Consider the following 14172-nt stretch of genomic DNA (forward strand, 5'->3'; position numbering starts at 1 on the left):
CTCTCTTGACTTTAACTGCCATAAATATATACTAGTCCGGTGAGAACCCATCCTCCTTACAGGAACCACACAGCCTGCACATGCCCAGGATGCCCAGGCATCCATTTTCCAGCCCTAGAAACTCATTCTGAGGAACTGGTCTGGGCAGTCTGTGATTGATTGATCTTGGCTGTCAAGCTGACTGGATCTGGAATCGACTCCAAGGCAATCTTTGGGCACACTTATGAGGGGTTGGCTTTGATTTTCTTATTTGAGGTGGGAAAGAGCCATTACATGTTCGGCGGGTGAGGAGGCACCTTCCAGTGGCAGCTCTGACAAAAAGAAAAGCCAAAAGGAAAGGCACTGCCTTCTGCCCGCCTGCCTCTACTCTGGCTGACAAGTTTATCAACCCTGTTGTTGCTGTGGTGGCTGTAGCTCTTCACTGATATCAAAACCCTGATTCCCCTTGCCCATCTTCAGGCTTTCAATGTGGATCAAAGTGGTTCTCCAGGAATCACGTGACACAAATTGGGACTGCTAAGAAGCCCAGCCATATGCACTAAACTACCAGGTTCTCAAGTCTCTTTGGTGGGAAGGCAGCCATGTTGAATTGTTCAGATCATATTCTGTAAGCCAATCCAAGACATACTCTTTTAAAGTATATACATCCCTGTTAGTTCTGTTAAACTGATAGTTAAACTGATGGTTCTGTAAACTGATGGTTCTGTTCGTCTAACGAACCCTAACACAAGCCAGAAAGCATTCTCTCCTGTGATGGATAACAGGACTCCCACAATCCCCCTCTCCTGTAACCCCTGTGGCTTCAGTTTGCTACATAAAATCGATTGTTCCAGAAAGGACTCCAACAATGCCTTTGATTGGCCTGCAGGGCAGAGAGGAGCTGAGGCAGCTGGAGGAGAGGAAAGCCTTCAGTGGCCAATGCTGAACCAGGGCACCCACTTGGACAGCCCAGCAGTGGACTAGGGAGACGGGAAAATAAGGGCCGAGGGGGGACAAGTGTCGATTTCAGTAAAAGGAGGACGCATGCACCCCACATCTGAAGGCTTTAAGAATGGGGAATGAGTGCTCTTGTAGATGACCTGAGTTCAGTTCCCAGCACCCAAGTCAGGAGATTCATGACCTCCTGAAACTCCAACTCCAGGGAATCCAACAGCCTCTTCTCTGCCCTCCATTGACACCTGCGCTCATGCATACACATATCCACACATAATATAATTGAAAATTAAAAATTTAGACCTATGTCCAAATTTGTCAATTTTAGCAAAACATAGTTATGAAGAAAGGCGTTTTCATATCCCATAATTAATGTTGCTCACCATTCAAAAGTACCAATATTTTAATTAAATATGGAAGTGAATTTGTATTATCTCCAAAGAGATGGTCTACCTTTGGACAAATGAACAAAACTATCAGTAAGCAAGAGTATTAGTAGCCTGAAGTACTGACTGGATCGGGGCAGGATGGGGGTCCTTTAATGCTGACCCTAAGGGAGATCTTGATCTGTGAGGGAAATATCTCTACTCATTCACTCCTGGAATAGCCGAGGCTCTCTGAGCAGCCTTGAAATACGTAGCATTAGCTCCGACACTTGCCTAAGGGAGTGACTGGATATTTTTTTTTCCTAATAGAGAAAGAAACACCAAGATGGGATTCCATAACTAGATAGAGACGAAGCAATGTGAAGACATGAGCAACATAACGAGGCTGCCTCTGAGCCCGGGCAACTGCAGAAAAAGGCAGCCAGAGACTTAACACTCTCAGCTGGAGGTGGAGAGACACAGGGCACGCATCCTGAGGCTTCTCAGCTTCGTGTGAGATGAGAGAAACAGTGGCTGAGAAGGAAGACAAAGTGTGAGCTGCATATGAAGAGATGAAGGGAGAGGAGGCCGAAGAGAGAAGGGCCTGGAACCGGCTGCCACCCATTCCTCACATCAATGAGGCGAGCCTGTGCACCCACCCTATTCCCCCAAGGCCCCCTCCCCCGCCAAAGATCTCTCCCAAGATCCTCTCTGGAGACTTCTCTTTGATCCAGCCCACCTCAGCGCCCTTCTTCTCCACAAAGTTACACACCCACGACATCCCCTAACCACGGGGAGACACTGTCTAGAACGTTGCTCCCAGCTGGCTGGGAGTGCATCTCCATTTCGCAGAACAGACTCCAGGGCAAGTTCAAAGAAGCCGACGTTCCTCATGATCCCAGCTTGGTGCTGAGACTCAGTGCTCCGTGAATATTTGTGGATTGAGCAGTCTCTGAGGTTTGTTTGCCTGCAGGGCCACCTGGCCGTCCACAAGAAAATGAAGCAGCATCTCTGGAAGCTGCCTTGGCTGTGACCATCTCTCAGACTCCCGCGCCCCCTACCGACCAAGAAGGAACCTACACCCAGGACAAAGTTGGCCGGCAGGATGAAGAGCTGTCCTGATGCAGGGCAGATAACTAACAAGGCTGTCAGGCCTCGCTGGGCGATCCAGTTCGGTCTACGCAGGACTGCGGCATTGATCCTGAGCTCAAAGGCATGGCATGGCATGGCATAGCATGGCATAGCATGGCTTCTTGAAGCACCCTGTTTAGAGTTTCTCATCCAGCTCTAGGTCATGGTTCTCCCAGATGCCTCTGGCAGGGCTGCTCCGGGGAGTCCGATTCAGGTAGTTCTGGATGGCAGAGGCGCAGTCCAGCCGCTCCATGGAGGTCATGAGGTAGTGCAACTCCTGCAGGCTGCCATTCTGTTCCTCGAACAATTCCAGAACGGCCGCAGCAGGGCTGCGCTGGCAGGACAAGAACCTGTCTCCAAGGAACGGGGTGGAGGGGGCGTGGTGAGAGGAGAGCAGGACGCTCAGGAGCAGTGTGAGACCCACTCTGCAGCCCTGCACCCCACCCCTGAGCTCAGCTCCTGTTAGCCTCGCCTACCTCCCAGGAAGGGTGGGAGGAGCCTGCACTCTGCTCCTTTTAAGCCAGCCAGAGGTGTATACTAAAGCAGGCTTGAGCCAGCCATGGGGAGCAAGGCAGTCAGCAGCACCCCTCCGTGGCCTCCGCATCACTTCCTGCCCCCGGGTTCCTCCCTTGAGTCCCTGCGCTGATTTCCCTTCAAAATGGACTGCTGCCAACGATATGCAAATAAACCCTTTCCTTCCCAAGTTGCTTCCGGTCATTGGTGCTTTAATCACAGCACTAGAAAGCAAACTGAGACAGGTGCTAGCTACAAATTCACACTCGAGAGCCATGAACATGAACATTAAAAACAAAAACAAAAAACCCCATGCTTTAAGTATGCTTATGATTTTGTGTTGGATCAGTTTCTATGACGACCCTCCATTGTTTGAGAACCTTTCAGAGTCTGTTTCACTTAGCCAATCTACATCTCCAGACTGCCTCCCTCCTCCACCACCTGGTGATGCCCTGCCTCTCTGACCTGCGCTCTCCTCCTCCCAACTCTAACCTGGTTTGCATATTCTGCCCCCATTCTGCACCTCAGCTGCTCCCCACAGCTAGAGCAGCCTCTATGGCTTCCTCTCTGGCTGCCTGTCTTCCTCTCCATTCTGTAGCCCTCTGATTATTTTTTTTTCTTCTTCAACTGTTTGCATCTCTCTCTTCAGTGTTCTGCAATACTCAACACACACGATGTTTACTGTTATTCTCAAGTTCTCAGAGTCTCTTGTGATCGATCATTTGAGCTCCTAGGAGGTGAAAACCTATTTCACTCTTGGATCCAGGTACATAGACAGGCACTTGACAAGTGTTTAAATCTCTTCTGCTTCCAAGGTCTGGCTTTAGCTCATCTCTGGCGACTGCATTCACAGCCCGGACTCTAGGACCTGGCACGGAATGGTCCTTCTCCCTGTCCCTTTGTGAGCTCCTTGGCAGGAGGCCTGAGCTACATTGCTACTGTGATTACTAACACCTACTGTGTTAACAAGCGACGGGCTTCCTGCTACACACTGTACACACAGCATCCTATAGTCTTCTTTTCTGTGCCTTGGGCCACAATGTGGCAAGCTAGTACCAGTGACTTGTCTCGTTTCTTGTGAAATATTTATTGCACACCTACTATGAGACAGACATCATATAACTGATCTCATGCTGAAAGAATGGATTTGGAGTCTTGGAGAGAGAGCGAGGTATTCTAAATTCTGCAGAAGCACCTGGGACCCTCCTCTTCAACTGTGAGGTGCTCACTACTTTTTCTCTTTCATTTTCAAAATTCATAGAACAGACACAGAGGAATGTGAGCTGGAAACTGACTTCCACAGACAACATACAAACGGTGTCTACTCTACCCCTATCCAAGGAATGAACTGGGAAGGAGGAACTTGATCAAGCTCAGACATGCAGGTGTGGCCTTTTGCACCACCACCACCTCAAACAATCCCTGAGACTCTTACAAAACCTGCAATCTTAGTGTCTGCCAGTTTCCTTCAGTCCTGGACTTGAACAATGAGTAAAATAAAACTGTCTCTAGAGTAGAGAACTGAGACTCTGAGGGCCGCCTGGGACAAAGTCACCTTCCCCAGTGACTTTGAGAATCCTTGAGAGTCTACCTATCTTCTGGTCTGTCTTGTGACTAAATTGTAAAACGGTGAGAAGAAATTGGATTCTTTCTCTCCCCAGTTTGGCTAAACTGGACTTTTTTTTTTTTTATCAGTTTCTGTTTCTCAACTTCTTTGGAAATTTAGGAAAAAGAGGTGGCCAGTGTACAGACCTATATGTCTAATGACAGTCACTCTGGACCTTGAAGATGTAGAAGCTACCAAAAGAGCGTCCTAATGGAACTCTGAGGGGACTCCGTAGCTGTTCACTAACTTTCAAGTCACCCCCTTGTCCCTAGCCCAGATCCCAGGAATGTTGGGAAGTCCCCAACCCCAGCCCACCTTTGAACGCCACTACAGATGTACTTGTCGCTTACCGGATTTTCGTGCCACAGAGCCCCAGGTGGGAGGCCAGTCTACGCCAGTCATTCCCAGTGATACTGCTGGGCTCCAACAACATCTGCAGCTGGTCAAAGAGCTCTGGGGGCAGCCTGAGGCAGGGAAGAGGGCATTTGCTAAAAGAAGGTTCCAAGCCCAAGGGTTGGGCAGACAGTTCAATCTGTTGCCACACAGTCATGAGGGCCTGGGTTCAATAATCAGCACCCACATGAACAGACTAGTGTGGTAGCATGCACTTGTGACCCAGCCATGGGGGAGGAAGGGAACGGGGGGGGGGGGGGCAAGACCAGCAGATTTCTGGGGCTTGCTGGCCATCTAGAGCTCCAATTTTACCTCAACTACACCCAAGATTCAACTCTGGATTCCATGTGCCTCCACACTCCCACATACAAGAACACACACACACACACACACACACACACACACTCTTCCACCCTCTCTACTGACTGGTGCTGAGACAGGATTGACAAACATCCCCAGGCGGCAGCAGCCAAAGCCACCTTTACTCACCTGTTGCAGAGGGGTGGCTGGGAGACAGGAGGGGGCACTGCCCAGGACTCTTCCTCCGATGCCTGGAATCTGAGGATTTCCATGTATTTGGTTTCCAAGCCCTGAATCACCAACAGGGATAGGGAACACAGTTGGGGGGAAGGGGGGGTCATGAGAAACTCCTCCTCCCAGCCCCCTCCATTCCTCGTGACCCTCTTTGCAACCTGCCACCAGAAGATACAGCCCCCTCCCTACCCAGCACCCTGGACCCTCTGCCTCCCGGACACCAGAACCCCACAGTCAGACTGAGGTTTGCCCCTGAGAACAATAAAACCACACACAGTGCCTCTTATGCTGGCAGAATACAGAAGACACAGGCCAGCACCCAGTAACGACAGAGCCTGACCTCTAGCTGTCCTCTCCAAGTGACAATGTGGGCTGCCTGCCCTCATCCTGCAGCGCGCTACTTTGGTTTTCCAATCACTCTCAAACCTGACATGTTCATCTCTTCCCTGAGGCTGTAGGAGGAAGGGGGGGAGAGAGGGAGGAGGAAATACCTACCCCCCTTCCACCTGCTCGAGCCCTCCTTCTTAGTCACCCCCCTGAAGATAGATGGAGAGATGGTCACCTTGGAGGAGGCCAGGTCTCCCAGATGCCCCCTAGCTGTCCCAAGTTGGAAGAAAGAGTTAATGTTGGATTTGAGTCTTTTTAACATTTTGATGCATTTATCCATCCACAGAAAGGGCTCTGGGGTGGGGTAGCTAGGGGGCCAGCTGGTCTAAGTCTTTCAAAGATCTGACATGGCAGCTCTGTGACAAATGTCCTCTTTAAGTACTTTGCTTTGTAATTAGGACCCTACTCCGTATACTGGACCCACCCCCCTTCCCAGACCTTCCCAGGCCCTGCCTTCCTCTGCGCCTCCATGAGACTCACATCCTGGAAGGTGTGCATGGTGACAATGATCTCATTGGTTAATGCCGAGCACTCTTCATTCCCATTGGCTAAAAAGAGAAGCAAGAGGGGTGAGCAAGAAAAAGACTCAGAGTAGGGCTGCAGAAGCAAGGCGGCTAAGAGGGGAGAACGGGAATCGAACCAGCTCCCCGCCTACCTGCCTTTCTCCGGAAGCAGAAAGAGCGGAAGGGGCACTTCCCATGCCAGATGTGCAGATGCGGAACCAGCTGGCTACTGCTGTCATCCACATTCTCCCAACCTGGGGAGAGACAGAGCAGAGGGCCTTAGAGGGAAAGGCCACAAGTCTTTTCCAGAGGTTGTGGGGAGGCATCAGAGTCTCAAGCCAATGGAAATTGGTGAGCTTGAGGGGGCACCTCAAAGTGTTTGCATGGCTATGCCTCGATGCTACTAGGTCTAGTATATATTATACTAGTAGTATACTACTACTACTACTACTACTACTACACACATGCACACGCGCGCACGCACACACACATACACAGCCCCTCAGCCTCCCATCCTCTACCCAGCCTCTTGAAACGGCAGAATGCTCCCAGAAATGTACCTGTCCACAAGCACACAGAGGATTCCAGAAACACTGCCAGCCAGCAGCCCGAGCTTTAAGAAAAAGGCCCTGGCAGGCCGACAAACTCAGAACACAACTCCCGATCCAAGGATCCTCTCACTTCCACCTAGTGTCCCTCTGTCCTGGAATGGCTGGCTGGCAAGGGCTGAGCGGGAGATAGAGGAAAGTGACCAAAGCCAGGAGGTTCTCACAAGGCCACTGGGAACCCATGTCAGGGAAATAAACCTGGAGTCTCTGGATTTCCTGGAAGGCAGGGGCTTTGAACCTCCCTCTCATCCAGCTTCCTATCGCTCACCCGTAGGGCCCACTCTCCTCACCCTCAGAGATGTACTTGAGTCTCAGGCACAGGTCTGCTCTGGCCCCAGTGAAGTCGAAGAGCTGACACGGCCCGCGCATGCGTCCTCCGTGTGGCTGTTCGTTGGTGATAGCCCACTGCAGGGCGCAGGGAGTGTTGTTCAGGAAATAGACGCGCAGCTGCAGGTGTGTCTGCCCCGGTGCCAGTGGGGAGCAGAACATCGCCAGCTGTAGCCACTTGCGGGCTGTCTGGCCCAGGGGTGCCTCCAGGACACAGGTGTAGAGGCTGCGGAGGGAGATGGAGGCAGAGATCTACACTCAAGGCACCAGGAAGGCCCGGATCCCAAGGGGCCTACCACCCGGCTCCTGTTATCTAAGGGGTCTCTATGTGGGGGAGGAGGCCACTCCAAATAGGCATAGAGGGACGACCAGGTAAGGGACAGAGTGACTAGGAGGGTCAAGAAGTGAGTGGGCTGCGAGGACTGTGATGTTCATGCTGTCATCTTGACAGGCTCTAGAATCATCCTGGAGACAAATCTCAGGACATATCAGTAAGGGGGGTTCTCACTTGAATTACAGAGGTGGGAAGACCCACCCTGGTGAACAGGGTGGGATTCCTGGACTGGTAAAAACAAAAACAAAATAAAAACAAATGGAGTAGCAAGAGCCATCTCTTTTTCCACTGCTTGACTGAAGAGGCCACGTGACCAGCTGCCCCAAACCTCTGCAGCTGGTTAACTGTGCCCCCCTGATGGGAACCATTCCTTTCTTAGGTTGCTTACATTGGGTTCATTGTCTCATTGTCATTGTCTCGGCAGTAAAGAAGTTACTAACACAGTGACTGCTACCTCCTGGGGAGGAGAGCCTGTGTGCTTTATCTAGCAGTAGAGACAAAGTAATCACAGGGTTCCCATGATTTGAACTGGGTGCACATGGGAAACAGGGACCTAAGGACTTAGAGATGGAGGACAGACATGACCTGAGGCTGAAGGGGACAAGCTGCCCTTAAGAGTTTCGAGACAGGCAGGAAGGGTAAAGAGAAACAGCTCTAAGGCAGATGTGGAGATGGGACAAACTTACTACAGGAGTGCCCAACCTTTTGACATTGAAACACAATGATGTCATCCACAAAGTCACGCTCGAAAACCATGCAATTGAGTTTCAAAAGAAAATCTAATGTTTTAAGCAAGTGTACTATTTTGTGTTGGGTCGTGTTTGTAGCTATTCAGACTGTCAGAGGCCTGTGGCTTGTGGGTTGGACATGTTTGCTAGACAGAGGGATGAGTTGAACCTGGTGACTCCCCAAAGGTACTGAGACAGCAATGGGGCATGGTCTCAGTCAGGGTTTTGATATCAGGACTAACATGAACATTAGAACAGTGGGCTCAGAGAGGAACACGCAGGTCTAAGAGACTGTCAAAGCATGCTAAATGAATGAAGGGGCAGGCAGTTCTGACACAAAGATAAGACGGAGGCAGACAGAGAAAAGACACTGTCAGTGAGAGACACAGAACAAGAGGACCAGCCAGTGGGGACAGGAGAGACACACGGGAGGAGAGCGGGCCAATGGGCAGAGGCCCACCTGAAGTGGGAGAGCAGGATACAACACTCATCTCTGGAGATGTGAGTCCTTGACTGACCCAGGGGCCTCCAGTCCTTGGCATCCAGCAAGGAGGTATTGCTGCTGTAGGCACAGACTTGACTGGGCTGCTGGGCGCAGTGCTTGAACGTGAGGGTGCAAGGCTTCAGGAAAGAGGCCCCATGCGGGCCACAGGCCACCACAGGACTCACAAGACCCTGTCTGTGAGACAGTGTTGGGGCATCTGTCAGGTCCCACACCAGAACCAAGGACACCCTCTCCTGGCGACCAACGGTCACAGCACCTGGAGGGACAAAGGGCAGAGATGAGTCTAGAAAGTAGAAATGGCCTGCCCCTTGAAGGAGGCCAGTCACAGCAGGTACAGAATTAGAGCCCAGAGCCCAGCAGAATGCAGAGAGGCTGTAGGGAATGAGGAAGTCCACCATGACTAACTCGGGGTACAGTTCCAAAGCAGTCAACCTTCCAGGGCCATAGCTACTTGAATGGGGACTTGTGTGACTAAGAATCACAGTTTTCTTTCTTTTGTTTAGGCAATTGTCACAGCAGGCTGTCTTTCAAGCCAAGCATTTTACTTTTACTTGCTGGGAAGCTGTCTCCCAAAAAGGGGTGGAGAGACTCACCTTTGGAGACACCATCTTTTGGAATTCAAAAAGCTAAACTATACATACAGTTTTCTAAGTTCCAAAGTCGTCTGTAGGTGGAGCTCAGATGGGGTACCCTAACCTCTAACCTGCCGTCTGCAGCAGTCCTGGTCCAGGAGGAGGCTGGGAGTGGTTACCTGGCGGAACGAGCAGGGAGATGCCCGTGTCTTGCAGCATCAGGCACCCACCACGGTGGTCCACCTCTCGAGCAGAAAACACCAGCAGCTTATGCATCAGCTGCCGGGTGACGGTCTTGCCCCCGGTAGGCACGTGGAGTTCCTGGTAGAAGGCAGCCACCTCTGGTAGTGTGGGGGCTGGGCACTGCCTTGGGAGCTCACACTCCGGTGATGGAGTAGATGGGGACACTGGCTCCTCTGGGTCATCCAGCTTCCGGCAGGCCCCTGGCAGCCACTGACAGCAGTGCCATCGAAGACACTGAACCAGAAGGAGAGCACTGGCCACAGGAATCCCCACCAACAGGAGGAATTGGAAAGGTTGGACAGAACTCTCCTGGGGGCTCATCCGCCTGGTCAGTCGATGCTGCTGGCTCTCCCGTACCTCTGTGCCAGCCGAGGTCAAGGACCTGGAGGGAAAGTGGTTAGAGTCAGTGAGGCTGGCCTAAGAACTTTTAATTTACGGAGGAAAAGTCTAGACTACCTGCAGAAATGCCCCTCCTCCCCTTCCTTTCCCCTTCCCACATTAGTACACATGCATGCACACACACACACACACACACACACACACAGAGAGAGAGAGAGAGAGAGAGAGAGAGAGAGAGAGAGAGAGAGACTCAAGAACCTTCCTGAGCTAGGCATGGTGGTACACATTACTTAATTCTAGCTCTTATGAGGTTCTTATGAGCTCTTATGAGTTCAAGGCCAGGCTGGACTACAAACTGAGACATTATCTCAAAAATAAAGAACTTCCCACACTTCTCCATGACCTAGTTACAGCAAAGTAAATCCTGGGGCATAAAGAACTGGTTAGAGGACAGGAGTTCAAAGCCTGTCAATCACTGTGTCTGTTGTGCTTGACATTCATTTAATTTACTCCAGTGTCTTCACCCGTCCAAAAAGCTACCTCCAAGTCAGTAGCAATACATGCCTAGCGATCAGGAGGCTGAAGCAGGAGGATCCTGAGTTGGAGGCCTGGCTGAGCTACACAACATCTCAAAGACAAAATCCATCTTTGTCTATGAATACTCATTTAAAAAAAAATCTGTAAGGGGAAAAAAAGCAACCTCCAATCTTGTGTATGTAAAATATATGTATAGGCTGAGGGAATAGCTTAGGGGTAGAGGGTTCTGCATGTATGAGGCCCTGGGGGAGCCTGGGTAATATATGAAGAAAGTTTAAAGTACACCATATGTGTGTGAGACTGGGGGAGGGACAGAGAGAGAGCAAGAGAGAGAGGGAGAGAGAGAGAATATTTATATTTAATCCAACACATTCAAATGTTATTTTGTCAGGCTGTGATATGAACTTCATAGTCCACACACTCAGTTCTGTAGCGACTCCTTTCCTGGTGAGAGTCTGGAAGGCTGCAGTCCTGACCTGTCCTACTGAGCACCACTGAAAATCCTAACAACTGGAGAATACAGGAATGAATTCGAGCAATCTCTGTATTACCTGGACTTTTCGCCGCAGGCGTGTCCTTTGTGTGAACTTTGTAATTGTGTGTCTGCACGTGTAGGAGAACATGCTTGTGAGAGTCATTTGTCAGGACCCATCTGCTTTAAAGGTGTTCTTAAGATTTATTTCTATCATTTTTAATTACATATAGGGGTGTGTGTGTGTGTGTGTGTGTGTGTGTGTAGGGTCATGAATGCATGTAACAAACATGACTGCAGAGCCTAGAGAGGCCAGAGGCACGAGATTCCCCTGGATCTGGAGTCACAGGCAGTTGTGAGCTACCCAACATGTGTGCTGGGAACCAAACTCTGGTCCTCTGGAAGAGCAGCAAGTGCTCTTAACCACTGAGCTGAGCTCTAACCACTGAGCTGAGCTCTAACCACTGAGCTCTTAACCACTACGCCACCTCTCCAGGCCCTAGTTTTTTGTTTGTTTGTTTGTTTGTTTGTTTGGTTGGTTGGTTGGTTGGTTGGTTGGTTGGTTGGTTGGTTAGTTAGTTGGTTGGTTGGTTGGTTGGTTGGTTGGTTGGTTAGTTGGTTGGTTGGTTGGTTGGTTAGTTGGTTGGTTGGTTTGGACTTTTACTTACTTACTTACTTACTTACTTACTTATATCATTGTTCTGTCTGCATGTATGTCTGCACACCAGGTGAGGAAATAAGATCCCATGGAAGTACAGACAGTTTCAGATAACTGTGAGCGACCATGTTGTTGCTGGGAATTGAACTCAGGACCTCTGGAAGAGCAGGCAATCCTCTCAACTGCTGAACCATCTCTCCAGCGCCTGGGTTGGGTTTGTTTTGTTTCTTGTTTTGGGAGACAGGCTCTCTTGCTAGGACTGGGAGCTCACCCAGGAGGCTTGGATTGACAGCCATAATCCCCAGGATTCCATCTATCTCCCCCTCTTCAGTTCTGAGATCACTAACGCAAGCCCCACACCCAGATTTTTATCTGGGTACCAGGGATCCAACTCTGTTCTCACATTTGTGCAGGAAACACACTGCCACTTGAGCCATCTTCCCAGTCCGGGGGCGGGAGACATGGAGTCCCAGGACTTTGTACATGTAAGCAGGCTCTCGGTTACTCAGCTCTAAGTCCAGTCTGACGGTTCCTCCTTGAACTTACTGAAGGTAGGAGGAGGAAAATAAAAAAAACTCTCCCTGGCAATTTATGGGGTTACAGTGAGGTCATGCGAGAAACACCTGTAGAAGATAAAGCACTATCCAATGTGTGGTTATTTATGCCCCTTCTTCTGCCGGAAAGGTCCGAAGGTAGCTCCCAGACATATGCTCAGTACAGCATGATCAGCAAAGGTTATAAGTGGAAGTGAGAAAGAGAAAAAGAGGAAGTAGAGGGAAAGGCGGGGCCCACAGAGAGGCTGCATTGAGGCAAGCCAAACACGCATGCTCACTGAGGGCTGACACACTAACCTGGCAGTGGTAGCCATTGGAAGTTTAGGACTTTCTGGTAACCCCCAGTATACATGTCGGCTTCCCCTGCATCTGTTCCCACTGTTTCTATCTCCTCCCCAAACCCTGTTAATTCCTAACACCCCCACACTCTGGTGGAACTGGCCTCTCCATGCCCGGTGCATCTGGCCTGTGGCTTTGGCTCCTTGCAGCCCCGGTGATGCCCCAGCCCTCATGTGGTTTACAACCTCTTGGCTGTCAATCAGCCTGAGAAGCTCTCCCTTATACGTTGTCACACCATCTTTCTCACTAAAATGAGCATTTTCTAGTCATCAGCTGCATATAAGGCACCATGGGAGATTCCAAAAGTGCCAGTAATATCTTGTTCAGCCCCGGAGGAGCTGCTGAAGGGACGCAATTCCTCCATCTGGCATCTGGATTCCTGGGGACATGATGCCCTCCTTCACAGAAGGCTTCTGTCATTCATCGGGTTGCGCACTGACCAGAAAAACTTTCACTACCCACTACCTCTCCACCAGTCACCTGATGCTAAGCTTAGATACTTCATTTCCTCCTGAAGACCTAAAAAGACTTCTCCCCTTTCCCACCCCCATTTCCAACAGAGGCAGACATTCCTCTGCCTTTGGTCGGCAGATGTTCCTGCATCATCGCCACAGAGGATCCAGGAAGGACCTGTTTCCCCTGCATCCTGACGGAAGAGGTGTATAGGAGATGGGACTTTGCTCACTTTATCTTGAAACGCAACCGAGAGACCAGAGCCTCAAGCCTTCTTCAGCAAGGCCATCTACAAGGCCACAGGTGAATGAGGCAAGTCGGCAGCGGTCGGAAGCTGGCTTAGTTAAGGGGGCAAGCCCCCCTTAATTCTCAGCTCCTTCGCCACTTTCACTATTAATAATAGTTACAACTGTGAAAACTGTAATCGTAACGGCTTGGCTCACGGCGCCCTCACACGGGCCTCTGAGCTGGTGCCGCTTGTGTCTTTGCCGCACGGATGAGGAAGCTGAGGGGTTTGTGAGGATTGATAAGGAGCAACAACAGATGTAAGGGAGTGGTGGGTTTAGAGACCCCCACACACACTTACCCCACTCCTCCTCCATGCCTAGGTCTCTTCGTTCCCACTCCAAGACAGAATGACGTTGGGTGAGGAAAGAAGAGAAGTGAAGACAGGTAGTTGTGCTTTGGTATACCAGCACTTGGGAGGCTGAGGCAGGAGGATGAAGAGTTTGAGGGCATATAATGAGTTTGTGTCTTAAAGGAAAGCAGGAAGGCAGACAGGAAGGAAGAAAGTAAAAAGGAAGGAAGGAGGAAAAAAGAAATGGAGAATGAGAAAGAAGGAGCAAAGAAAGAATGGAAGGAAGGAAGAAAAAGAAAGGGGGTAAGATGGCTCTGTGGTTAGAGCACTGGCTACTGTTTCAGAACACATGAGTCTGACTCTGAGCATGCACACCAGGGCCCGTGACCATCCATAACTCCAGTCCCATATGATCTGACACCTTCTTCTGGCCTATGTGTACACTACATAATCATGGTACATAATCATGTGCACACACACACACACACACTCAGGCAAAACACTCATACACATAAAATAAAAATAAATAAGTAAAAACAAGAAAATGGGAAATAGAAGGAG

At 50.2% G+C, this 14172-nt stretch overlaps 1 protein-coding gene across 1 annotated transcript; it reads right to left on the reverse strand.

Moving 5' to 3' along the window:
- Positions 1–1318: 1318 nt before the first annotated feature.
- Unc5cl (unc-5 family C-terminal like) lies at positions 1319–10083 on the reverse strand. The gene is made up of 8 exons (XM_052193417.1): positions 9619–10083; positions 8823–9123; positions 7264–7526; positions 6518–6619; positions 6343–6410; positions 5431–5531; positions 4899–5012; positions 1319–2779 (listed from the first exon to the last, which is right to left on the reverse strand). The coding sequence occupies exons 1-8, from the start codon at positions 10001–10003 to the stop codon at positions 2566–2568; spliced, it is 1548 nt and encodes a 515-aa protein (XP_052049377.1). The 5' UTR covers positions 10004–10083; the 3' UTR covers positions 1319–2565.
- Positions 10084–14172: the final 4089 nt, after the last annotated feature.

The sequence above is a fragment of the Apodemus sylvaticus genome, chromosome 9, assembly GCF_947179515.1.
Source record: "Apodemus sylvaticus chromosome 9, mApoSyl1.1, whole genome shotgun sequence".
Classification (NCBI taxonomy): domain Eukaryota; kingdom Metazoa; phylum Chordata; class Mammalia; order Rodentia; family Muridae; genus Apodemus; species Apodemus sylvaticus.